At 61.1% G+C, this 26,597-nt stretch overlaps 2 protein-coding genes across 4 annotated transcripts in view; one reads left to right on the top strand and one right to left on the bottom strand.

Moving 5' to 3' along the window:
• Positions 1-20,324, bottom strand: part of LOC107499526 (pseudouridine 5'-phosphatase) — a 36,584-nt gene extending 16,260 nt beyond the window's left edge. The window contains exons 1-2 of the mRNA XM_016123776.2: positions 20,175-20,324; positions 4,064-4,282 (exon numbers count right to left, since the gene is read on the bottom strand). Of these exons, the coding sequence (XP_015979262.2) occupies positions 4,064-4,282; positions 20,175-20,244 (289 nt within the window). The 5' untranslated portion in view covers positions 20,245-20,324. The remainder of the gene's footprint in view (positions 1-4,063; positions 4,283-20,174) is intronic.
• STS (steroid sulfatase) overlaps positions 18,582-26,597 on the top strand; it is a 96,461-nt gene continuing 88,445 nt past the window's right edge. Inside the window, exon 1 of one of the 3 annotated variants that reach the window (XM_016123774.2) lies at positions 18,582-18,708. The gene's annotated coding sequence lies outside the window, so the exon portion shown is untranslated. Of the gene's footprint in view, positions 18,709-19,630; positions 19,830-20,089; positions 20,206-26,597 lie in introns of those variants that run through there. The other 2 variants (XM_016123772.2, XM_016123773.2) reach the window with 2 other exon arrangements.

Raw genomic sequence — 26,597 nt, 5'->3', positions numbered from 1 at the left:
CAAAGGAGGACTCCGCACTGATTGGATCACCTGGTAAAATTCCTACTAAACACCTGTTAGTATCTGGCCAGACTGCCAGACTGGCTGGATGAGACACCGTGTTTTCTTGGAACTACAGTAAAGCATGTCTCAAGGGTGTCTTAGAATACAGGACAACAATTCTAGAAGGAACGCCCATTGAAAAGCTTGGGCAGACAAGGAAGTAAAAAAGATATCCGAATGCTGATCACATCACAGAGGCTTTGTATGTTAAGCGATGAATCAGATTCCAGGCCAAATGTTAAAAGTAAGGACAAATTTTTGGATTAATTAGAAAAGAAATCCACAAATGATTAAAATCAGAAAATAAAAGGGGAGACGTTGAAACCAATGCCATGGAACACAAAAGCATCAAGGGGAATAACACGAAAAAGCGTATGCCAGCAAATGGGAAAACCTAGGAGAAATGAATAAACTGCTGAGAAAATATACGTATCAAGATCACATTAAGAAACAGAAAGCCTGATCAGACCTACAAAAAGTAAGGAGGCTGGATCGGCAATCAGACAAGTTCAAGTCCACACGGCTTCAGTGGAGAATTGTACCAAACATTTAAAGAAGAGGTAACACCAAAAACCGTCCAAACTCTCCCAACAGACTGAAAAGAGGGTATGCTCCCACATTCATTGTGAGGCCAGCATCACTGTGATAAAGCCAGGCAAAGACGTTACAAGAAAACTGCAGATCGATACTTTAGCACACACTGCTGCCAACATATTCAACAACATAGCATCGTGCACCATGACCACATGGGATTTATCCCTGGAATGCAAGGTTCGACCTAGGGAAACCAATTCGATATACCGCGTTAACAAAATGAAGGACAGAAAGCACACGAGCATCCCAGCCGATGCAGCGAAAGCCCTTGAGAAAACTCAGCGCCCTTCAGGGATACGAACGCCGGAATGAGGACGCGAAGGCATCTGCCCCAGGATGAGGAAGGCCGCGCACGACAGGCCACAGCTGGCGCCGCACGCCGCGGAGAGGGGCTGCAGCCTCCCCTCCGAGATCCGGGACACGATGACGGTGTCTGTGTGTGTTGTGTTTGACACAGCAGTCGAGTGCTAGTCAGGGAAGCGAGGCGAGAAAACAAATGTAAGTCGATCAAGTCGGACAGGAAGAAGCGCAGTCGTATGCTGGCAGACGGCGTGGTCTTCCGCTGGGGAACCCCGAAGATGCCCCGCACGCGCGACACCGTCGGCACTAACAGGCGCACTCGGCAGAGACCACAGCAGGAGAGCCGGATGCACGCCTGTGTGCCAATGACGCTCTCACGGGAAAGGAAACACGGCCGTTTACAACAGCGTCCGACAGGAACAAGCTTAACGAGGGACACGAGAGACTAACACCCTGACACCACAGAACACTGATGCAAGAAACGTAAAAAGATGCGAATCCAGGAAAAACATCCCATGTTCTCGGATTGCGAGGCTCGATGTTGTTAAAATGTTCATACCGTCCGCAGCGATAAACGTATCTAAAGCAATCCCTGTCAAGATCTCAGTGGAATTTGTTTTCCAGAAATACAGAAGCCCATTCTAAAACTTACACGGACTCTGAAGAGACCCTAAGTAGCGAAAACAATACTGAGAAAGGACCACGCCGGAGGTCTCGCGCTCGTGGTTTCAAAGCGTGTCGCGGAGGCAGAGTGCCACCGCATGTGGCGCTGGCATGAGGCGCCCGACCCGAGGGCACAGAACGGAGCGCAGAGACGGACCTCAGGGGCAGGTGGGCGGGCGCTGCCGGCACGCGCTCCGCGCCGGGGAGGGAAGAACGCGGCCCCGCCTCCGCTCCCTGCTGGCAAGACCGGACACCCGCGTGCGAGGAATGCCGCGGGACCCTCACGTCACGCCGCACACAAAAATTAACCTGAAATAGCTTAAAGACCTGGATACGGGAGCTGAAACTACAACACTGCGAAAGGTTGAGAGGGAGAGAGCTTCGCGACAGTGGAGTTTGAGACGACGTGTTGGATGTGGCACTAAAGGCACAGCCGAGAGCACAAAGGGCCACATGGCTCTGCATCACACGCGAAGCGTCCTCTGCATCTGAGGACACAGCCCATAAGCGAAGACGCGAACGGGGAAAAGGAGAAAATACTCTGAAGTCATGTATCTCATAACGGGCTGATAGCCAGAATGTTTAAGAATTCCTAGACTTCAACAAGAAAAACACAAAGGACCCTCTTTGAAAAATGGGCAAAGGACCTGGACAGACGCCCCTCCGAAGAAGGGGTGTGGACGGCCAAGAGCGCGTGAAATGATGCCTCGCCTCACCGGCCATTAGGGAGGTGCGAATCGAATCCACGCGAGAGAGCACTCCACATGCCCTCACGTCGACACCATCCACAAACAGAAAAAAGAAAACGCCGCACAGAGAATGAGTCTTGCGGGCGACGTGGAGGACCCGGCACGCTCGAGGCCTAGGGAGGGAAAGAGAAATGGCGAGCCGCGGCCGAGCACTGCGCGCTGGTTCCTCCAAAGGTCACAAATGGAATTTCCGTAAAGCCCAACGAACGCGCCCCCTTCTGGACACACACCCGACAGAGCCCAAAGCAAGATCTGAAAGCGACGCGCGCGCCCCGTGTCCCCTGCGGCGTCATTCGCGCAGCCGCAGAGAGGAAACGCCTGGCGTGTCCGCGGACAGGGGGACGGATGAGGAAATCGGGGCGTGCACGCAGCAGAAGAGCCTGCAGCGGTCGGCGGGAGGATCCGTGTCCCCCGCGACGCGGAGCAGCATCGGGGGCCTGACGCCCAGTCTCGAAGGCCAGGAGCAGAGGACGAATGGCGCGTGCTGAGGCTCGTAGGCGGGGCCAGAGCTCGCACTCGGGGACAGAGAGCGGGTGCGGGCGCCAGGGCCGAGGCAGAGGGGCGCGGGGCGTTAGCGTTCAGAGGGGGCGGTCTCCGTTATGCACGGTGAAGACGTTTCAGAGGCGGGCGGCGATGCCCTCACGTGACACACTTCACGCCACTGACTGCGCGCTCAGCAACCGTACGACGCTCCGTCTGAAGCTGCGGGTTTGCCACCGGGGTTCGAGAAAGCGGTCGGGGTGCGTTTCCGCCGGCGCGGCTCGTGGGGTGCTGTGTGCGCGATCGGTGAGGAGGGCGGTGGGCGCGGCCGGGCCTCGGGGCTGCGCCCCCAGCACCGGCGCACGCGGCTCTGTGCGCGCCGCACGCGGCACGGGCCGTGCCAGGAGGTTGTCTGCGCCCGCGGAACGTTCCGTCGGCACCCCGGACCGCCGGGGGGACGTCAGCGACAGCGGTGGCCGCGGCCCACACTCACGGGCCTTCAGACCCACATGCCCGCTGACACTGCGGCTTTTCTCCCTGCGTCCCCGGATTCCAGACCCGAGCACCCGCCTTTCTTCCTGGGCGAATCTTAAAATACAAGTCCACTCGTAAGCATTTCTTTGGTCCTGTAATCTAGAACATTCCTGACCTCACATTTAGCAGAAAGAGCGGTAGTTCGGGTGTGGTCAGCCTTGAGTTAACAAGCCCCAGGAGACAAGGGCCAACTGTCTGCCCACGGAAAACCAGTGAAGGAGGGGCGAGGGCCTGCAACAGACACGGTCAGAGCCAAGTCTGCCTTTTACTTAAAACATCGAGCTGCTTTGGGAGCCGTGCCTGCTTGTTTACCATCGCCTCGTTAAAGTTTGACGAGTTGCTAAATATTAGTCCTAGATCGGATTTTGAAAAACAGACGCAAGGCCACCTATCGAACTTTGAAGTGCTTCTGTCCTAAATATAATCTTTGCGTACCACCGAGACAAAGGAAACTCACGCGCGTTTGCCCCTCAGGACTCGGGGAAAGGAAGGGGCACGGTTTTAGGGAACCTCAGCCCGCGAGGTGGAACACAGCGCGCTCGTCCACCAAGCCCCGCTGGGGCCTGGGAGCCTCGGGCAGGAAGAGTTCCCACGACGAGGCAGACCCGGACGCGGCAGCCGGGGGCGCCCTGCGCCCACGTGGCCGGTGACGCGCAGCGCCGCCGCAGCGTGCTCGGGGGCTGCGGGCCGCGCGGGCTCACCTGGCAGGAGGGCCGCCGTGGGGAACAGCGCTTCGAGCCGGGCCTGGCTCTCCGCCACCAGCTCCTCCTTGGACATCGGCAGCTGCAGCACGTCTATGACGATCTGCGCCGCCTCGGGGGCCGTCTTGCCCATGACGAGGGACTTGACGTCCCAGCTGTACGTCTTGCCGTAGCGCCCGCAGATTTCCTGGAACACCGCTGAGTACAGCCGCTCCGTGTCTGCAGAGACAGAAGGGACGGGAAGACGGGCAGATGTTAGGGCGCGCGCTCCGTCACGGGGTCCCCGCTGGGCACGCACGCGCAGTGCAGTCGCGCTCGGGGACGCGTGCGCGCAACGACCGGGGAGAGGGACGCGTGCTGGGCGCGCGGAGCAGACGGGGCGCCCTGCCCTCGGCGCGCTGCACCCCCACCGCCCCGGCGACTCTGCCCCGCCGACGTGCACGGCTGACTGGGACACAGAGGCGGTGTCCGCGTGGCCGTCTGCTATGCGAACACGCACGTGTGCCCGCCCACGCGTGCACCTGCGATCACGGCTTCAGTCCCACGCGACGAGTCATGACCAGCTGCTCCCGAGGGTGCCCCCGACGGCACGCAGGGTCTGCGTGTGTGGCGCTCTGCTCGGAGGGGCGCGTCCAGGGCCGCTGGCCCCGCAGGCGGCCCGGCCGAAGAGCTGCGCGGAGCCCACGCGGAAGGGACGCTGCCGTAGCGGCTGCGTGGGGGAAGCACGTCCCCCGTTTCCCCCGACGGCGGGGCGACCGCGCTCCGGCACTTCCCCCGGCAGACGTGAGTGCCGGCGGCGCCCCCGTGACGCGGCAGGGCGTCCTGCGACGTAAATGGATGCTGACGCCATCCGCCCACGGAGAGCGGCGGCCCCCGCAGGTGGAGGGCTCGGTCCCCAGAACCGCCCCCCGCACACGCGCCTCAGGTGCCGGTCGCCAGTCCGGGTTGTCACCCGTGCTCCTGACAGGCGATAAATCAGAGGCTCCCGCGCCGCCCTCCTGAGGGCTGATTCATTTGCTGGAGCAGCCCAGAACTCAGGCAAACAACTGACTCACCTGCTCCCCTGTTTATTACCAAGGGCCGTGAGCGAGGATGCAGGTGAACGCACGTCCGGATGGAGGAGGGGTAGGGTCAGGGACATGGGCCACCACGGCCTCGGCGGGCGCGGACTCGCTCAGTGCCCACCAGCGCCATGGGATGCTCCAACGTGAACCCCACCTCCAGCCCCTCTGGACCACGCGGGTTGGGCCTCAGGCTTCTGATCACAGCTTGGTCTTTCCGGTGACCAGCGCCCAGCCAGAACCGCCGAGAGTCACCTCGGTTAAACAAAGGATGTCCCCATCGCCTAGGGACAACCCCGGGGGCGGGGGCGGCGGCAGGAAGCAGGTCCGACGCGGAGCACGAGCACCAGGGGTCCCCCCGCGCCTGCTCAGCCAGGACACAGCGATTCGGCAGCTGCCGGGACCGGGGCCGCGACCACCACGCAGGCTTCCCGGCCTCGCACGGGACCGCGCGGCGCGCCTGGAAGCCGGGCCTCAGGACGGGATGCCCGCGGGACACGTCCCCGGGGCGAGGTGCCGGGCGGCCCCCCCTGCGCCTCGGCCTCGGGTGAGCGCGGGCGAGGCCGCCGGCACGCGTGCGCGCGGTCGGACGCCGCGTCCTGGGCGGGACCGTCCCCGCATTCACGTCCACTCGCGCGCACACAGCACGTGCACGGCGCTCACGGCGCTCGTCCTGCCGCGGCCGCGCCGCTCACAGGGCCCGGCACAGAGTGCCACCACCGCAGGGACGGAGGGCCACGGCAGGCGCCGAGCGGCAACGCACAGGGCTGCGCCTGGCGAGCCAGCACGAGCGCAGGGTGGGGCGGCGGCCGGGCGGGAGGCGCAGGTCCCCGCCGTGGGTCGGGACGAGGCGGAGAGCTGGGGGGGGCAGGGTGAGGGGGGGGGCGGGGGCAGGGGCGGCACTCGAATGCCACAGCCCGCAGATACCTGCAGGGTGGCGCAGCGCTTCAGGCTGCTGATTCGCAGCCTGTGTCGCAGACCGTGTGATCTGAACGTCAGGAAGTGTGCGGCCGGAAATCCGTGGGAGACTGCAGCGGGCACTCTGCTTCACGATTTAGATGAAAGCACCCCAAATCCTCGGTGGAATACGCGGGGGTCTAAACAAGTCATCACGCACTGCTCGGAGCCGAGGACGACTGTGCCGCCGCCGCTGGCATGGGGACAGCAGGAAGGCCCCGCGACTCCCGGAGCCCGCACGAGGCGGACGAGCACGCAGCAGCCGAGCCCGGCCTCGCGTGGCCACGCTCCCTGCTCGGGAGCCGAGCTGCGTCTGTGACTTTCCGGGCGGAAGTCAGCGGCGCGTGTCACGGGCGATGGCCGCAGAAGCCACTAGAGGAAGGTGCTGCGCACGTGCAGACCTCGGCGCCCCATGGAGCCGGCAGCGTCAGTCTGCCCAGCTGCTGCGGATGAGGCGGGCAGCTGAGCATCGGAGGCAGACGGGCCCCGGCCACCTGGCATGCCGGCCCAAAGGCTGCCACTGTCATCGGGCGCAGCACACCTGGAGCCCAGGCAGGGAGACCTAAGGCGCTAAGGGCATTAAGCGCTGGGGCCGGCAACCGCGCACCTGCAGGAAGGCCACGGTGGCCTCTGAGCTTCGTTTCCTCCCGACACTGAACGAAGAAATACATTTACATAAATATATATACATATGTCTCTTTGGAACATATGCACTAAAACACCGCGCCACCCAGGCACATGGCAGGCCCATGGGCAAGCTTCACAAACACTTGTCCACCAACTGCCCGCCTGGCACAGAGCAGAAAACCTTGTCCCCAGTTCCAGAATCCAAACTTCTGGAAACTGAAGTTTTCACTTAGCAAACAATCGGACCTGGACTGGCAGGAGGCATTAACGATCAATATCTTCGCACTCACCCCGAGTCATCACATCCTTCCCCATGTCAATGGACAATAGCAATGACTTCGATTATGGGGGCTATTTCAGGACCCTCCAGCAGTGTGTAAGTCATACGACACATGTATTCTAATACCTCTGTAAAATGACACTTAAAAAACATAACTAGAACTGGCTCCACGGGGTTTAGAAAAGGAATTCTGAACTCACACCGTAACCGAGGCCTGCACGAAGCTTTCAAAGCTTTTCTTCAAACTAATATATCTTGAAAACAGTGTTATTTTTATAATTTCCAATTACGAGTGCGCCGGGGCCTTCTCCAGCCAGTGCTGGGTTTGCAAACTGGAGAAAAGATGTAATGACGTCGCCTGGAACCCAAGCCAACCTAGAACTGACTTCTCCCCCCATTAGAACTGTCCCAACTTTCCAATGACTCAGCACGGAGGCCCTTCTGAGACTGATATTTGTAAACTGGAAACACCCTGTGTTACGAAAGTGAACACAACACACAACACCGACTAGACTCAGGTGCAAACGGTCTTAACAAACCAGATACCTCACTGTGCAGAAAGGACACACGCTCGAAAGGCGATCAGTTCAAAGAAGCGAACACTAGGCCCGTGACGGGCACTGACAAAAATGACAACTGGGACCAAAATAGTCCTTACTAAATGTAAATTAGCGAGCAGGACTAAAAAGTTCATTAATGTTTGCTGGAAAAAGAAAATAAATACTGCAAAGGAAAGGGAAACTTTTGCAAACAGGGTGATTGAGAGCACGCCGGCACATAAATCAGCTGACGCCTGCTGCAAGGTCACCCTTGGCTGTCCCCAGGGACCGGAGCCCGAGAGTGAGACAGGAAAACGAAGTCGGCGGGGGCGTCGGAAGCCGAAGCTGCTCCCAGAGGCAGCGGGGAAGACCCGTGAGGATGAGAAGGGTGGTGGTCTCCCCGGGGACACTGCGGGCCCCTCTGCGGACACGCGCTGGCTCCTCGCGCCCCCTCGCACCGTGCGGAAGCCTGGCCGGCGCTGCAGACGACCCCCCGGACCACGGGCGGGCGTGCACGGGGCGCTGCTTCCTTGCGCTTCGGGGTGCAGAAGGCCGAGACGCATAACTAACAAGCATGGAATTGCGAGTCCGGGAACACTTGCTGCAGACTCGAAGCCGGCCTGCTTTCAGTATCTGATGTTTCGCTTGCCATGGCTGTAAGCCGCCTGTTTGGAACTGTAGAGAAGTAATCGTAAGAGTGATCTCTTAAAATATAGGCCAGCGATGACCACTTACCCGAGTGAGCGTTTGGTAAACAAACACCTCTGATGAGCATTTAGCACCATTCGGTGGCGTCGACAATTATTCCATTTAATAGGCATGGGCACTGGTCTAAGAGTTGTTTGTTTTTTCTACTGGTGACCACGGCAAGGTCTACAAAAATCATTTAAAAATGAACTGGGTCAAAAAACATTGCTGGATCACACACATCTGCGTGAAAACAGATGTATCTTTGGGGGAAAATGAAGCCCGGGCCTCAGACCACGAAGCCGCACGCGGAAACAAGGCTGTCCGACGTCTGGGAGAAAACCCGGAGGGCCGCTGTGGGCCCGTGGGCTGCGGGGCGCGCTCACACCCGCAACGCCACGCGCGAGAGCCACGGGAAACCACGGGCAGAGGGGCCTCGTCCAGGGGCAAGGACGCAGCAGGACGACGACACGCCACAGAGGGGAGACGATGTGCACCGCCCACCCGGACGCTCGGGCCTCGGGCGCAGAGGAGAACTGCACAGCCAGGCGGGGGAGGACCCAGCAGCAGCCCCCGACGACGCTCTCGGCCTAGTCCCGCAAATCCCGGAACACGGGACCTCATGCGGCAACACGGCCTTTCCCAGTGTGATAAGGACCTTGAGATGGAGACACCGTCCTGAAGTGCCTGGGTGAGCCGAACGGAGTCGCAAGGGCCCTTATGAGAGGGAGGCCGAGGGTCGGAGTCGGAGGGAACTGAGCAGAGGCTGAGCGGGGCGACAGGACTTTGGGGACCTCTAGAACAGGAGTCCCCAACGCCCCGGCTGCACACGGGTGCCAGTCCGTGGCCTGAGAGGCGCCCGGCCGCACAGCAGCGGGTGAGCGGCGCGCAGGTGAGCCAGGCTTCCTCTGCCTGCGCAGCCGCTCCCCAGCCTCCGCCCCGCCTCCCCCGCCTCCGCCCCGCCTCACGCCGGCAGGGCTCAGGAGCCCCAGGCCCCGGGGCCACGGGGGCTGGGGACCGCTGCTGCAGGAGCGAGGGCGCTCAGGGCCAGGCCAGGGCTTCCGGGAGGAGGCAGCGGCGCGCGCCTCGGCGTCGGCCCACGGAGCGCGGCTGCACACCTGGCGCCCGGATCCACGACGGAGCGCGTTTGGGCTGTTTGTTCTACGCCTGCAGGGTCGTGCTCCCTCGTTACAGCGGCCGCAAGGAACTGATACGTGACACGTGGAAGGCCGCGGGGGCGAGTCCGCCGCTCCTTCGCGGGTTCGGTGCGGGCCGAGGGCAGCGCCGCGAGCAGCGACCGCACGACCGGGGCTCGCGATGCCGCGCACGCGTGTCGAAGCGCCATGCGCAGTGAAAGAGGACACACTGCGATCCGCACAAAGTCTGGGGAGTGCAGAGTAACCTGCAGTGTCAGGGGCAGCCTGGCGGCCTCGCCTGCGCGCAGGACGGCGGGACTGGGGGGGCACAGGGAGACCCGCGCACGCGTGGCAGGGTGGCCCCGCGGAGTGTGGGCGCGCGTCCCAGCCAAGCCCAGGCACCCCGGCGTCACTGGCTGAAGCGAGCTGACCGCGCCTGACCCCCCTGACGCCGAGGTGGGGGCGGCTTCCGGGCAGCCCTCCGCCTTCCTCCTGAAACTGTCGCCCCCGTCCTGCCGAGGGGGACGATTGCTGATCCCATCAAAATCGGGCCCTCCAGTTCTCGAAGCCCGGGCGACGCCGCACGACGCGGCCTGAGCGCTGCGGCCGGGGACGGCCCGAAGCCGCTGGGGGCGTGTCGCCCACACCTGGGCATTCAGCCCGCGCGGCGGGGCCACTCACGCCTGGAGCCCTGCGAGCCCCCCCACACACACACACGCCCACACTGCGTGGCCCCGAGCCAGCTCCGCGGCCTTCCACGTGTAATTATGGGGCCGGCGGGCCGCAAGGGGCAATTTAAGACGCGAGCAGGAGCCCGGCTCCCCGCGGTGCGGCCCGCCGGCCCGAGGAGACGGACGCACAGCCCACAGACGAAGGACCCGCAGGTAGGTGGGCGCGGAGGCGGCCGGGGGCCCCCCAGCGACAGGCCGGCGGGGCCAGCTCCCTCTGCTGTACCCGTCCCTTCTCACGCGTCCTACGGGTCGTTTCCAAGCAGAATCGCGGAGGGGCAGGAGCCCAGCGCCTCGAGGGAGGCGGCAGGCGGTTTCTGCGGGAGCGCGTCTTCCCCCACCCCCGCACCCCGTCAGCAAGGTGGGCTCCATCCACCGCAGCTCGTCCTGCTGCGGCTCCTGTGCGGGGCCGACGCGGGCAGGGCGGCTGGGTGGGAGCCTGCGGGGCTCGGGGACGGCTCCCCCGTGCCCGGCAGTGATCTGGAAGGACGGGGCGGCCCGGCACGTGTGCACTTGCGACCTGGTCACCCACCAGCAAGCCCAAGCGCATTGGGGAGGCACGACGCACGAGAGCGTGTGCCCCCTTCGTCAGCCCACGTGCTGCGCGGCCCGCACGCAACAGCGAGAAGGAGCGAGAGTGAGCACTCGCCCCACGGCTTTCCCCCGAGAGGCTCCTCCCCGGCTCACAGCCCCGAGACCTCACTACAGCGACGTCACGACTGTTTCCCTTCTCAGCATTATTTTACAATTTGACTAGAGCTTATCAAACCAGAAACAGTTCTAATCTGAACATGGCATTTGGCCCAAGAATTATCAGAGATTTTTACCTTATTTTTTGTTTTGAAATACATCATCCAGCAAGGTTTGCAAGCACGTAAATCTGCAACACCCGCTGAACGTGAATGTCTGTTGGTGCATCAGCCTATGACCACCTGAAAACCTTTGGTGATCTCTCTAAATTATGCTAAATCACTTTAAAAAGACACGAAACAATAGTGAAGCGCTAACATTGCATTTTTAACCTCTTAAAGCAATAGTTCACCACAAAGGGTGATTTTTTTTCCCAGTGTGGGACATAAAAAACAAGATAAATGTGTTTTTTGTAAATATTTTTTCTCCTGATTTAAGACAACTGCTAGAGCGATAATTACAAAGCTCTGCCGACATGGACGAGGTGCATGAAGGCGCCTTCTCTGCGCCGGAAGCCGCGTGGCGGGGGCGGGGCCCCCCCACATTCAGCTGGTGTAAGACAAGTGAGGCCGCTGTAAATTACCTCCTAACTGTAATCCTCAGCGCAGTCACTAAGAAAGTAACTAAAACTATACGTCAAAGGAAATGACGTGAGGTATACTGGTAACTAGAAAATATGTCGATAATGTAAAAGAAGGAAATTAGGGAATAAAGGGAAAAATAAGATATATAGAAAGCGCATCACGAATTCCATACGGAAAGCCTATCTTACCAGTAACGGCATTCTACGTACAGTCGACTGCTGAACAGCACAGGTTTATCTGCGTGGGTCCACTGACATGTGGATTTTTCCAATAACTAATGTAAATGTATTTTCTCTTATGAGTTTCTTAATATTTTTCCCTAGCTTAGCCGATTGTACGAAAACAAAATATAATACCTAGCGTGTACGAAATACACGTTAATTGTTAGCGATGTGGTCAGTGAGGCTCTATTTCCTGTTGTGTGGGACAGGGGTCAGCGCCCCCACACCCGAGCTGTTCAAGGGACAACTATAAAGGGTTCAACTGGCAGAATGGACTAAACAAGGAGAAGACGATGGACGTACACTTTCTGTACGAAGCGCACTGTAGAGAGCGGGGTGCCACGAGGCGGGGAGTCAGAGGACGGAAACGACGCCCCGCGCAGCCGGAACGCGCTCGGGGCCGGGCTGCGGCGCCCCGCGGGGTGCACTGAGCCGGACGTTGGCACCGGGCACGCCACGACAGGGACGTCCGACACGAGGAAGCGGTCGCTCCACCCAGGAGACCCAGCAACTGCAGACGCAGACGCACCTGGCGGGAGAGCCGCGCAGCGCAAGAGGAAGGCAGGCGGGCCGCGGCAGTCTCGGCGGGAGGCGGCGAGGCCGCTTCCGGTGACGGGCAGACTGCTTACTCAGGCCACCTCGTAAACGCTGTGCGTCACCGGGACGTCACCGACGGCTGCAAGGCCCCCCGGCCAAGCCTGACAAAACGCGCGCCCTCCTCGCGCTCGCGGGGACCACGTTCCGAAGGACAGTGAGCTCGGCCAGAAAGCACGGCTCCATAAACGCACGGCGGCTGAAACACAGCAAGGCTCTCTGCACCCCGCAGGCGCACGACATTCCACATGGGCGACAGGAGAGAGCTGGGGACTTTCGTGAACGTGGAAACTAAAGGGACGCAGGCCCAGGAGCCAGCGGTCACGGGGGGAGCACGAGGGAGCCCAGCGGACGGCCCGGGAGGCCCGCGAGCCGGCCACGAGCGCGCTGCCTCCGCGCGTGTGACGGCGACGTCGCGGCGGCTCCACGTCCACTTTCTGACCCGGCCGTAGGGCCGCGTGCGGTGTCGCGGGCAGACGAGGGGCAGGGGGGACACCCAGCAGGCCGCGGGACGGCAGGCCCAGCCCCCCCCGGGAGGAAGCGTGCGGACCGCGGACTTCTGGTCGGTCCCCGCACGGCGGGGCTGAGGTCGAGAGACACGTACACGTGTCAGGAAAGGCGGGCGCACCGTGCCGGCGGGGAAGGGAGGGGCGGGCCCAGGTGGACGGGCGCCCTCCACCCGCACGGCCCGCGGGGAGACGTGTCCGAGGGCAGGGTCACTGCCGAGCGACGGGCGCGCGGTCCGCGCGGCTCCGTGACGCGTGCTCCTTAGTGCAGTGTGGCCCGCGGGGGCCACGGCGCTGCGAACACGCTTTTAAACGCATACTCAGACCAGCGCCTTTCCCTGGCCGTTTAAGGACGCCATGGCAAAACGACTGGCACAGCAACGTGAACTTCGCGGGCATCATTCTCACAAACGCCATTTATCAGGCTTACAGTGGTCGCTGGTTATTCTGACCTACTCAAAAAGATCACGTTTGTTCATTTAGTCGAGGGGGGTTAAACATGGGGAAAATACAGTAGCTTTATACATGTGGCCTAGTGAGCATAAAGGTGTTTAAGTCGATTAAAAAAAAAAAAAGTTCAAGCACTGTAATGACCTCTCACTAGTGGTGGCCACATCTGCTGGGTTTGCGAACAGAGAAGGAAGAAATCCACCGTTTGAGGAGCAAGCACGCCTCCGCGCCTCTCCTGCTGCCAGGCGCCGGGTCCCAAACCCGCGGCACAGCACGCACGACGGGGGGAGGTCGCCCCGTCCCCGACACTGCGCACTCACGACGCGGCATGCGCAGCGGCCCAGGGCCCGGCGGTGTCGGCCACGTGGCCGGGGAGCAGGGCACACGGCCAGCGGCCACGGCGGCCCACACAGGTCCGCTGCCCGGTGCAGGACCGAGCTCACCCGGTGACCCCGGGCCCTGCATTCACACGGCAGTGTTGGTGCAAATGCACCGTGACGGGGAGGAAGCTCACGGGAGCGGGCAGGCCCGGGGCGCTGGGGACAGGGGGAAGACCGGCTGAGCAGCCCCGGGCCCTGCTGGCCAGCGGCCACCGCACACCGGGGCGACCGCGGGGGCGGCAGCTGGACTCGCTCCTGCAGGGCGCAGGGCGCGGGGACCCAGGACAGGCCGCGTGGCGTGAGGCGCTGCTGCCAGCGCCGTGTGAACATAGCGAGAGGGAGCGAGGCCACGGGAAGCGGCGCCGTCCGGTGCACAGCGGTTAGTGACGCGGAGAGACCGCAGGGCGCGGCAAGTCGCGGCAAGTCGCGGCCCTGCTCCGCTCCCGAGTGCGGTCCTCGGTCCTCGTGCGCTCTGCGCGGCACGGAGGAGGCCGCGGCGCGGCAGAAGGCGGCGTCCCAGACACCGCGAGCGCCTCGCTCTCCCCGCCGCGTCCCCGGTCCTGGGCCATCACTCGCACCGTCTGCGTGGGGTCCCGCCGACAAGCACGCCGCGTCTGCGCCCTGTTCTCAGCGACGGAGACCCGCCCAGCCTGCACCGCGGAGCCCCCGGCCGCCTCCCAGCACCCCGCTCCGGTCGCCACGCAGCCACCAACAGCACCCCGCCCTGGCCCCCCACACCGCCCCCTCCCACGCCCCGCCCTGGCCCCCCACACCGCCCCCTCCCACGCCCCGCCCTGGCCCCCCACACCGCCCCCTCCCACGCCCCGCCCTGGCCCCCTGCTGCCCGCGACTTCCCGCGCCGACGGGCCTGTCCTGCTGCCCGCGACTTCCTTGTGAACTGAAAGCTCTGACCCCCGCGGACCGCGGCGGCCGCGCCGTCTGCACCCGCCACAGGCTGGCGGCCTCAGGCCGTGGGAAGGGCCTCGGGTGGCCGGCCCCCTGCACTGCTCCAGGGACTCGGCGGGCACCTGTACCTGCGGGTATCAGGCCACCGTCAGCCCCAGGGGTCGGCACGGCTGGTTTAAGGAGACGGCACCGAGATACGGCTGGGGCTCCGGAAGGGAGCCAGTCCATCGGGTGGCACCCAGGTCACCCAGAGGAGACTCGCACAGTGTGTGTGGCCACACACCCGGCTCCCGCGGCCAGCGCTCTGAGTGACGTGCGCGAACGCTCTCCCGCGGACCGAGCGTCAGGGACCCGTCCATGGCCGAACCCCCATGACAAAGGAAGCGGGGCTCCCCAGGGCAGGCCACCTGCTGCAGGCAGCCCCCCACCCCCTGCCACGCCGTCTTCCCGCGGATCTCCGATCGCGGCTTCGGCCGCAGAGCACCAGCTCCGACGACCCCAGCGTCCGCTCCGGAAGGGTGCTGCGGGCACCCACGCCTGTCACAGCCCTGCCTCTGAAGGCACGTCGCTGAGCTCACGAAGCCTCGGCCCCTCGCCGGCGCCGCGGGCGGTGACAGTGGCCGCCGCGGGCGCGCTCACAGTTACGGGGACGGAGCGAGCAGAGCGCCCGCAGCGCGGACTCGCGGGGAAGGCTGTCCGTCAGCGCTAGAGCTGGCCCTCGAGGAGGCGGGCTGAGAGCCCAGGGAGGCCGGGCCGTGGCACACGCCACGGAGGCCCCGAGGTGCTGGGAGGGACGGACAGGGGCTTGCAGGGCTCCGTGCTGGGGGCCTCTGGGCAGGAACCGGGCCGGCTCACTGCTGGCTCCGCCCTGCTGACGGAGCCCCAGGGCCAGGCGGCGGCTGAGGTCATGAGCTCCCAGGACAGCGCCCAGAGCCGAGGGGCCCAAGGCAGGGTGGCAGCGCCCCCAAACAGAGTGAAGAGGACAGGGAGGCGTGAGGGACGCGGCACAGGAATGCTCGGGGAGACGAGATGACAGACACCCGAGGGCAGAGTGCGGAGGGGTGAGGGGCGCAGCGGGGCGTAGAAATCTGAGAACGGGGCGCGATCGGGATCGGGCCACGGGGAAGCTCACGCCTCTCCAGGAAGCCTGGCCGCGGCGGAGACAGAGACGTGCCATGGCGAGACCGCGGGGCCGAAGCAGTGTGTCTGCTTTCGCTCAAGCGACAGACGTAGCACACTTTATGCTGCGCTCCAGAGGCGTTCGGAGGAAAAGAGACAGGGCGGCGGCCGCTGCCAGTCAGGGGACCAGGAGCGAGCAGCTCCCCGTGCAGGACGGCGGGGCCCGCGCCCCCGCACGCCGCGCGCCGGCCTGAACCGCACCAGTCACCGGTGGGGAGAGGAACCGGGCTGCGGTGGCTGTGAACTCGGCCCGGCGAGCTCGCCGATGCCCGCCAGCCTTGCCGCGCACGGACGCCGGGCACACCTGCAGTCCCAGCCCCGCCAGCAGGAAGACCAAGCCGTAACCTCACGGCAGGCGCGCCGCGCATCGCTCAGCATCACAGGTGCCGTGAGGGAAGACGGGAGGCCTCCGGGCGCCGCTCGGGCGTGCCGCCCACGACGCGCTAAGCGGGGCGGCATTTTACTAACCTCATCGTAAACGCTACGGCTTAGCGAAGGGCCGCATAACCTATGCCGGCGGTTCGATTTCTCTCGCCAAATGACGCTGGACAGCGCGGCAAGGACCTGGGGCCGGGTATCGACCTGGCCTTCCGTCGGACTGTTTTGCCAAAGCCGAGGGGAAAAGACTTTCTCGAGCAGAAATGGACATGTGCGACAATCACGCCGTGCTCGGGGAAATTCGCGCCCGACACCCGACAGCGATGGCAAAGCACCGGCGTCTGCACCCAGAAAGCAGGGCGGCCCCCGCAGGAGCGGCGCTGGGGGGGCGGGGTTTTCACCCCGAAGTCTGTGGGTGTCGGTGGCCAGCACTCACGCGCGGCCGGCCGCAGGACGCGGGGCCACCGCGCATGAGCCGCTGTGCCCTCCAGCTGCAGGCTGGCTATGACCCTTCCGCATCCCGCCCAAAGGTCCGACCGGCCCCGCGTGCTTTCGGGGACGCATCCTGAGGGCCTTACTTCCCTTCCTCTTTAATGCCACGGTAACCTCCGCTACCCCTGAGAAACGACAGAGCACAGCCGATACTTAAACTACAGTAGTTGGGAAAAAGGAGAAGCAGAATCAGAGGAAAGAGCCGATGATCAGAGAGACAAAAGGCAACACAGAATCCCCCACACAGGGGTTCCGAGGGGAAGGAGGCCGGGCAGAGTGAAGGAGGGTTCCAGAGAAACCCGGAGTGCGCTCCGCTGTGACACACAGTCTGTGAGGCTGGGGCTCCGAATCCCAGCAGACCGGGACGAGGGGGACACCCGGGGCCGCGCGGGACAGCCACCGCGCCCCTACACCGACAGGCCCTGCTGAGCGCTTGCGCCCAGTGTCACTGATTCTGGGGTACTCTGGGCCCCAGGCAGTGACACGGGCACTTCCAGACTCTCGAGGGCTGGCTTTGGCCAACAGGAAGGTACGGGACTGAGAACAGGCACGCAACAGTCATCCGTCCTTCTGTGACGCAGAAGCCCGGTGTCGCCCTTTAAAACCCTACGACCCCTGTGCAGTGATGGACACAGGGTACCCTGCGCTCGACCACGCGGACATGATTCCCTCAAAGACCCAGCTTACTGTCTGCTCATTCTTTTAAGAATTTTATGAGAATTTAAGAACGTTCGAGAATTTTTTCTTAGCTGATTTTTGAAGGATTCTGAAAAGTTACTGTATTTATAAGACACCTAGAAAACACGTTACATAGAGCACACTTTCCACACACCATAATTCCTAATTCTGGATATTCTTAACAGCCAGCCTCTGCCAGCAGACGGCCTGGGCTGCGTCCTGAGCCTGTGGACGGCGCTGCCCAGCGCAGTGGCTGCTGGACGAAGGGGCCAGCGCGCCCCGAGAAGTGCCGAGTGTGACGTGCGCACGCATTCCACAGGCCAGGTATCGAGCAGGAATGTAAAATGTCTCAGTGGCTTGTCACAGGGATTATGTGTTGAATAACAATTTGTTGAACGTTGGGACAGAAAATATGTCCCACTCGAGTGCATGTCATCCGCACCGCTTTAAAGCTGCTCCTAGAGGACTTCGCGCGGTGCTACGAGTCAGCGCTGCCCCAGCCCGGGGGACGAGCTCCTCGTCTTCTGAAAAGGATCAAGTACCTGGGCCCGCCTCTCGCTCCTACCTTCAGCTATTTACAAAGTGGATAATCTTCGCTCTCGGGAGCTGAGACGCCACTTAACACTTGTTACCTTTCTCCTTCCTTCAAAATCTTGCTCTGGTCAATAGGTCACCTCAGTTCCCTTTCCTCCTTCTCTCCTTCACATTTGAGAAATGATCAGCCAGATCACAGCCCTCTGTTACCTTATGTCAACAGAAACAGAAACCCGAATTGTCTTTCCTGTTTGAAGGGATTAAACACAGCACCATACGTTGCAAAAACACTGAAAAGTGCCCTGTTGTTCTTATCAGCATTTCTGCAAAAATCTCCCTCTACTTCCTCATTCCCCTCTGATTAAACGAGTTTCTCCCGTAATAGTAAAAATTCCTCCATCAAACTATTTGTTCTTAATTTCACTTCCCTGAGGAGAGAGTATCAAGTCTAGAGTATCGGGTAGAGACCATCAAGTACCTGGGCTACGGCGACAAAGAACTTGAGGAGAAACGCTTTTCAAAATTCCAAAAAGCACACCAACTGCAAAACAATTCATTATAAACTGATTGCACGTGGTTAAGCCAATAACAGATGTATGTAAGGGGTGGTTAGGAAATTAGAGCAGGCCTTGCCGGGTAGAAAAATGAGGTAAACTAGCACATTCTGCAGTGCTCCGTTTTATACATTAAAATAAAAAAAGCAAGCAATGGCGAATTTCTAACCAGGTTCTGCGAGAGTCTGCCACCTCAAAGAGCCAGGGCGGGAACGGAGAAAAAGGGCAGCGAACGGGGGTGGCTGCAGGCCTAGGTCTTATCTTCCCAAATGCCACTAATTCCTGGTTTCCTAACCAGTTCAGAGGATGGGGTAACAGTGCCAAGGAGAGAAACCATGATACCCGTCTTAGCTAGCAAAGAGGAGGCCCTGGTTTGTCACGACCCCTGCAGGTCCTGCCACGTAAGCCAAATCCACCACTTCGGGGGATGGCTCTGTGTGGAACCCCGAGTCCAGAGTGAGTATGTGGCTCACCGACAAGTTTGGTAAGTTTAATTTTAAAGAGACATCTCGGTTTTTAATTAAAACTCATGACACTCCCACAACGGGATCTCCGGATCTTTCGGCAGAGGGTAAGGAATTTATTTCATGATTTCACTTCTTGAGCACTGGAGCGGGAACATTCTTGTCTACAAACTATACTTGTATGAATCCTGGAAGCTGTTTGAACCCGGAGTCATGTCAGATGCAGTGGCTGCCTATGGCTTTCTCTCCGGTTATCAACCGCTGTGGGGAATTTCCGCCCCCTCAGAATTGGGACGTTTATCTGTCTCTCTGGGTCCACTAAGACCTTTCTGTGAGTGCCTCTTAAACAACCCAGTAACAGGGTCAGTGGGGGACAAGGTCACGCGTGGATCTGGGATCTCAGCTTTGCTCCTTTTTAGCCGTGCGACATCAGGCAAGCAACTTTACCTGCTTGCGTTGCAATGTCTTTGTTTTTGACTAGTGAACGCAGGATTTTACCAGAGGAAGCAATCATGAGCTCGCCACCTCCGGCCAGCAGTCCCCAGAAAGTACGTGCACTTTTTGAAAGTCCTAGCAAGCCTTCCGGAGACGATGAGGCCAGGCTCTGGGGAGCACTCAGGGCAGGTCTCTCTGGAGCTTCCAACTGCGACTTTTAGTCCTTGGTTTGTACCTGACTTCGGTTTAGTGGGTGGAGTTGGAGCCCACCCAGCCGCCCAAGGGGCTGTTCAGTGCACACACAGGGGTGGAAAGTGCATCGGACCCCAGGGCACAGCGCGCTTCCCAAACTCTCCGTCAGTGGGGCTAATGTGCAGATTCTGCTAGGGCACGTGTGGCCTTGGGCCTCGGTTCTGCGCTGGCAGGGTGCTCCCCAGGGACGCCCGTGATGCGGGTCTCGGACCTGCCACGCCACCCGGCAGGGCCGCCCCACCTCCACGCCACACGCTTTGGGGGCTGGGAAATGTGTGGGGCTGTGGGGCGGTCCTGTGCTTTGCGGAAGGTTCCCCAGTGGCCCTGCCCTCCACTCCCTATATGACAATACCCCCCCCCCACAACAAGGACGGTCCAAATGCCTCCAGACGTTGCCAGATGTCCCCAAACCGGCGGGTTGAGGACCACAGCCCTGCACGGTGCTACAAGCAAGGTGCGTGCACCTCGGCGCCTGCGACGGCAGCTCCGGGACGGGCGGGACGGGGTCCTCGAGGCCGCTGTGCGGGCGGGGAAACTGAGGCCGGGCGGCGCTCGCCGCAGCCCCGGGCTGACGCAAACTTCCCGCCCGCGCGGGGGTCCCCGAGCGCCGCGCCCTCACGCGCCGGCCCCCGCGTACTCGGTGCCGACGCGGCCGCCGGAAGTGAGAGTCGCGCGAGGCGTCCGGGCCGCGGCGCCGCCAGGCGCGCCGCCCGCCCCGGGGGGCCGGCCCCGGGAGCCTGCGCCCCTCGCGCACTTTTCCTTGCACAGTTTTCGCGGGGGGCGGCCGCAGGCTACGCACCCAGAAGGAGGCCGTCCAAGTCAAAGAGTAGGTGGGTGACGGGCCGCGGCGGGGAAATGGACGCCGCCATTGTGTCGCCGTCCGGCTAGGAAGGGGTAGGAAGGAGGCGCGCGCGCCCGCTGGTCGCGCCGGTTCGCGCACGCGCGCTCCAGGCCTGTGCGCGCGCCCCGAGGCGCTCTGCGCACGCGCGCCCGGGGCCCTCTCAGAGCGCCGCGCGCCTCCGGCGTCTTGGAACGCGCGCTCTGAGATGCGCGCGCGTCCCGCGACGCTCTGCGCACGCGCGCTCCGGGCCTTCTCTAAGCGTCGCGCGCCTCGGGCTTGTTGGAACGCGCGCTCTGAGCCGCGCGCACGCGCACTCCGGGTCCGCCCGCGCGTCCCGCGACGCTCTGCGCACGCGCGCTCTGGGCTCCTTCGTACGCGCGCTCCGGGCCTCGCAGGCCTGTCCCGCGCACGCGCGCGTCGGCTGCTCACCCAGGTCGAGGCGGCGGAGCCGGGGCGCTGCATGCGCGGGGCAAGCGTGCACGCCTTCACCCCGGCCGCGCTCCCTTTCCAACCCCAAAGGGGCGGCGGTGCTCGGTCGCGGGACCGCGCAGAGCGGAGTTCCCATTCTGGGGACAGATGAACGGGTCGGCTTTTGAGAGGGGGAAGGGAAAACCTAGACGGACAGGCCTGGTGCGGTTGGGGGCGGGGCGCAGAGATGCAAAGCTAGGAGTCACCGCCAGCCACCAGGTCAACGTGCTGGCAAGTGGCATTAGTCACTAGGGGTCCCTGGTGGGGTCGTCCCACCCCGGGGCTCTGCAGCCTTGCGCTGCATCTCCCTAGCATCCCGGGCTGGTGCCTTGTCCCCAAGCACACCCCCCTTTCCCTGCCACCATCATCCAGGCCTGACTCTGATAGAAGCCCAGAAAGATCATTTTTAAAATGCTTTGCCGCCTTTGACTCCCGCCTCCTCTGTCTCTGATTGCTCTGAGTTTTCTTTCTTAACCTTTCTGAATGCAATCTGAAAAGCGTTTTTATCCTCAAAAATACCTGTTCCTTCCTCTTTAGTGTTGGCTGAGTTCGCGCATGCACGTTTAGGCAGTCAGGATCCGATCTTTCAAAAAGCAGAGGGAAGTTCCAGAGTATTTAAAATGTGAGGGTGTGTTTCTGGACTCAGCAAGGTTATCAATGATAACGGGCAGTGAACCTCTGTGCCTCCGTTTCCTCGCGGGTAACACAGGGCTGTTAACCGAGAGGGGGCAGGTCAGGCGGTTCATATTAGCCAGGACCATATGTTCAATCGGTCTACGTCTTTTTACAGCTGTTCCTATGAGACTTTTTCCCATTTAATTTTATTCCCCACTGAGGACACCAAGCCCCAGAGGAGGCAGGGAGTTCATCAACCAGTTACTTAGGGAACTGTGACCCGAATGTGCTAGGCTGCGGGGACAAAGTGCCATGAACCGGGTGGTCTGAACAGCAGGAATGTATTGACTCACAGTTCTGGAAGCCAGCACGCTTAGATCTGGGCGTCAGCAGGCCCCCCCCCTCCCCCCCGCCCTCACCGCCCGCCCCCCACAGGCCTGTCTCCTTGGCGTGCTTGTTTGTGGCCATCTTGTCCCTCTGTCTCCTGTCAATTTCTTCTCCCCATGTGTGTGTTTCTGCGTCTAAATTTCGCCCTTGTGTAAGGGCGAAATCAGAGGGCCACCCGCCCTGATGACCACGTTTTAACTTGATCACTTATGTAAAGACCCCGTCTTCAAATAAGGTGCTAGGAATTAGGAGTCCGACATCTCTTTTGTTTGTGGGGCACGCAAGTCCACCTGTGCCACCTTCATTCCAGAAACGTGGGTGGGGTGTCTGTAGAATTCTTGTTCTCAGCTGTTCTTCATTGTTTGGAAACAGATGGGTAGACAAACCTACACTGGCTCTTCTCTCTCATAGTAACGTTACATTTCTGTTGATTCCTCAGATATAAAAGGAGTGTTTTTAAAAGACAAAACAGCTCCCATGGCAGGACTGAGAATCAGAAACTGCAGGGCCAAGTAGCTGATCTCTAGTCAGGCATGGTTGGTGCCCGAGGAGGGGCTTAGGGAGCCGCCTGGGTTTTGGAGCCACCCGGAGAAGTGGCTGAAAAACTAAGCGAACGCATTGCAAGGGACGAAGGGTGGTCCGCCTTCACTGGGGCCAGACTGGCAAAGTGTCCTGGCAGCTGACGAAGAGATGCTTACGGGAACAGGGTGTGCTTCTGCTCCCCCGAGACACGAAAACATGGTTCAAAGCATTTTTGAAGCCGGTTTCCACATTCTTCAGAAACATCTCTGGCGTAAGATGGAAGGCCCCCCTCACATAAAAAACAAAAGGACGCGCCCTAAGACTGCTTGGCCGCAAGCTCAATTGGTAAACAACGAGCATGTGATCTGGACATGGGCTCTCGCGAGCGACCGGACGCTCGCTCTTTTCATAATTCTCCCGGCAGTCAGAGATGGACGGCCTCTGGGAAGGGACGGTGCATTTCCTTCCACGAGTTACAATTTATGTTTTGCCAAATTCTGTTCTCCTGGGGGGTCCGTAGCTTACTTGTGCTGACAATTTGACATGCGACAGAGGAGACTCGGGAACCTGTAGTGTGGAGGTGCCCGAAGCTCGTGAACCACCGATGGGACAAACACAAGGAGGATCCTGTCTCCCACAGTGTTTAAACGCACACGTGCCGTGCATCGTAAGACAAGACGCGAAAAGGCGTGGACGCAGGTCGACGGCGACAGATGCGTGCCGCTGTGTGTGCCGCCTTAGCGTAGCTCAGCCCTCTTGTTCTGCCGTCCTGGCCGCTCCCTCTCTGTTCGCTTTAGGTGCCGGGCTGGGAAGGCGGCCTCAGCCCAGGTTATCCTGGGGAGCGGTCCCAGCCCTCGCCTCCCTCCCTCCCTGTGTCGTGCTCCTCTGACTCTCTCTTCCTTTCTTCTTTCTCTCTTGACGCTTTGGGTCCGGCTAAGTCCTTGGCATAGCTCCCTCCCTCCAGGCCCTCACAGGAGGAGGCGGACCTGGAGACCTCAGTGTCTGGGGTCTCTTCTGTCTCTGTCCCCAGAGTCACGAGCAGGGGTGCCATGGGCGCTGCTCGCGAAACTGCCGGCCTCCCAGAGAGTCACTGCTTGGCCTCACCTGGCCAGGCGCCGTCTGTAACACTCGCCTCGCACCGGCGCTGCTTCTGGTGAGAACTGTGGCCCGTCGGAGAAGCCCGTGTGCCACGCGGCGGCATACCCGAGCCGCACAGGGCTCCCGGGAGTTCTCAGAACTAGTCCTGCCAGCCAGATGTCCACAGTCCAAAGAGGGATTAGTTCTTTGTGCTTTAGGCTTTTTGTTTATAACCTCAGAAATAGCCTGCAGCCCAGGGCACGCTCACTGTGTAAACGACCAGGTATCTCTCTCCCCGAGATGTGTGCGGCGAAGTTGCGTAAGCCCCCGAGGCCACACACTTGCGAAAGAGCAGGTGTCACCCATCCTGAGCCAGTCTCGCTTCCTGTAAAATAACCGACAGGTGGAACTGCCAATGTTTATATCTCCCTCTACGTTTTTTAAATTTCTTACACTGTGTACACGTGCTCAGAACCCTAATAGATAACCAAGGCGAGGGTCAAATACATTCATGCTTGTACAAAAAAGAAAAAGGGAAACATATTCTGGAGACCGCCCGCAAAAACAGGGGACAAGGAGTTCTTCAAACATGAACAAGAGGTACAAGTTTTCGTGTGCGGCTTGGCTGCAGATCATGGTGGAATGTCACAATGGCAGCCACCGGCGTCTGCCAGCGACCTTTGCTCCAGCAGCTCTGGTGGGCTCAGTCCCGACAGGCAGGGTCCCCCTTTGCGCTCCACCGGCCCCGTATTAGCTGGAGAGCAAACGGCAGGTGTGAGTGCCAAGGCCTCCAGCTCGTCCTCCCCACAGCGCATGAGCCAGGAAAGGGGGGGGGGGGACCCTGGCCACGCCTCCTCCGTCCACGCAGGAGCAGCGCGTTCACACGCCGCGCGCACCCGCGCCCGCAGCCGCCACCCCGCTGGGCAGTGATGCTCTCGTTTACATTTTCAGCACAGTCTCTCCCAAGCCCGTCACACACGCTGTGTCAGAAGGAAGTGACATCTGCTAACTTCCCACGAGGTCGGCCTCTCCCCGCACACTTGCAGAAACGCCTGCATGACCTTAATAACCTTACAGGCGGGGAGGTCTGCCCGCCCGCCTGTGGGCGGCTGAGAGTACGCACCTGTGAGGCGCCTGCGCCAGGTGCGGCGACTCCCAGGCCTCCGTGCCGCGGAGGGAGGTCGCGCTGTGAGCTTGTGCCCAAGGAGAACCGGATGCGCCTCTAGGAAAGTCTCAGGGTCTCAAGAGCAGCGGGGTCGCTGGGTCTCTGCGTAGGTGAGCGGGTGAGAGATGCAGACTGTGCGTGGTGTTCGAAACACTGGAGGAGACGTCTTTCTATACCGCGCGACATATGTAATACACACACATTTATATCTTATGTAATACGTAAAAATAATGCACGTGGTTTTAAGAAACAAGAGGAAAGGTCATTATAAATGATTCGAACATATTTAATTGATATAAAGACACACATCACATATTGTTTGTAAACAGAGTGTGTACCTTTAATAATATATTTAAGGTGAAACGTCTTTGTAAGATGTACGTACACATATGTTCATATATACATTATATATATAAAATGTATATAATTGCATGGGTTTGACGGTCGCATAATAGGTTAAGGGCACTAGGTGGCTCAAACAGGTACAATAAATGTCTTTCTTTCATGCACATATTTCCGTCGAATCTGTTTGTTGGCTGCCGTTATTATTAATGTATGAAAAACAACATTTAAGAAGCCATTTCGTGGGCATTTAAGCGACTCCGAAAGCACCTGAGAGCGGATCGGTTCCCAGGGCTCTTGCAGGAAAGCGGACTGCCATTTAAGGGGATGCGATTTTCTGAGACTTAGTTTGAGGTTCAGTCCTAAAGTGCCACCTCCAGCCCCCAGAATGCAGGCTGTGGAGGTGAAGGGGAGAGCTGGGATTCGCCCTGCTCGTGAACGACGGGGCGTGCGTGGTCAGGAAAAAGCCCAGACGGTCTGCAACCCCTACGGTGACACTTCTCAGAGTTCCGCCCCGCCCCGTGGATGGAACCCCGCCCACTTTAGCGCACGAAGGGAGGCACAGTGGGGGGCTTCTGACTTGGCCCCCCCCTTTTTTTTAGCCCAAAGGCCCTCTTTGCAATCACCAGGGATGATCTCAAGACAGACTTTGAGGGCGCTGGAGACGTCGTGGGAGTTCCGGGCTTTGCTGAGGGTGGCGCGTGGCTTGGGGACATCGCCGAGCACCTCCTGGCTGTGCGCAGAGCTCCACGCTGCCCGTTCTGGGAGGCCGCAGCTCAGACAGTGGGAACACGGTTGTACACAGCGCCAGGGCGACTCGGGCGGGGACTCGGGGCTCCACTCCCCCTCTTGTCCGCGTGGCTGACGGAAGAGCCCTGTGCGGAGGCCGGGTCACACTTACCCCGCTCGCCTGACCCGCATCGAGATGCTTGCTCCTGGACGCAGGCCCCGGTGAGCGGAGCGTGGCCTGCACGCACAGCCTCGGGAAAGGCGTGCTGCCCGCTCGCCCGTCCCCGCGTGACCGCCCGGCGCCGTGGCCCTGTGCGGCTCTCGACTCCCCCACCGGCAGCCTCTCCAGAAGCCACCGTGAGACACGCGCCAGGCGTCAGCGTGAGGGCTCCTGTGTGTCACCTGCTCTGGTCAGGCACCAGCAGGTGTGACACCAGCCCCGTGCCACCCTGAGTGGTTTCCTTAAGCACCGATGACCGAGGACGCGCGCGAAGGCACGGCTTTCGCTGACCTCGGCAGGGCGCAGGGCTTCCCGTATTTCCGTCTCTGGCCTGTTTTCACTCCCCTGCACTGAGATTTGCCGGCGAGGGCCGTCTGTTTATGTGGTGGACACAGCGCCCCGCGCCGTGCCCCCTCATCGGAGGCCTGGCCCGGACCCTGTTCGGCCTGCTGTGCGAAGCTGCCGGTCCAGCAGCCCAGCTGTGTGCCGAGGTCGCCCGGGGCCGGACTTGTGCTGCCTGGCTCCACATGCCGAGGCGCGTCCTGCTGGGGGAAGATTGATCGAATCAGGGCCCGACGTCGAGAGTGTCGGCCGAGATGCAAGAGGCGCGGGTCCGGAGGAAGCGGCGAGGGTGGCCCCGACCCCGTGGGCTTCGCGGCCTCGCGGCGAGGCTGTGCGAGGAGAGAGGAGGCGTTTGTCCAGGCATTTGTTTGGCCCTGGCGCCCTGCGTCCACCGCGGCCCAACGAGCCGGACTCCGTGAAGACTCAGCGAGACCCCCTCTCAGAGGGCGAGGCCTGATTCTGCCTCTCTGGGGGCCCAGGGGCTGGCGCTGGAGTCATCCTGAGGAAGCCGGAC

This window comes from Rousettus aegyptiacus, unplaced genomic scaffold (assembly GCF_014176215.1).
Source record: "Rousettus aegyptiacus isolate mRouAeg1 unplaced genomic scaffold, mRouAeg1.p scaffold_m13_p_19, whole genome shotgun sequence".
Taxonomy (NCBI): domain Eukaryota; kingdom Metazoa; phylum Chordata; class Mammalia; order Chiroptera; family Pteropodidae; genus Rousettus; species Rousettus aegyptiacus.
The sequence above is the reverse complement of the archived record's forward strand: the minus strand, read 5'-3'. Positions and strand labels throughout refer to the sequence as shown.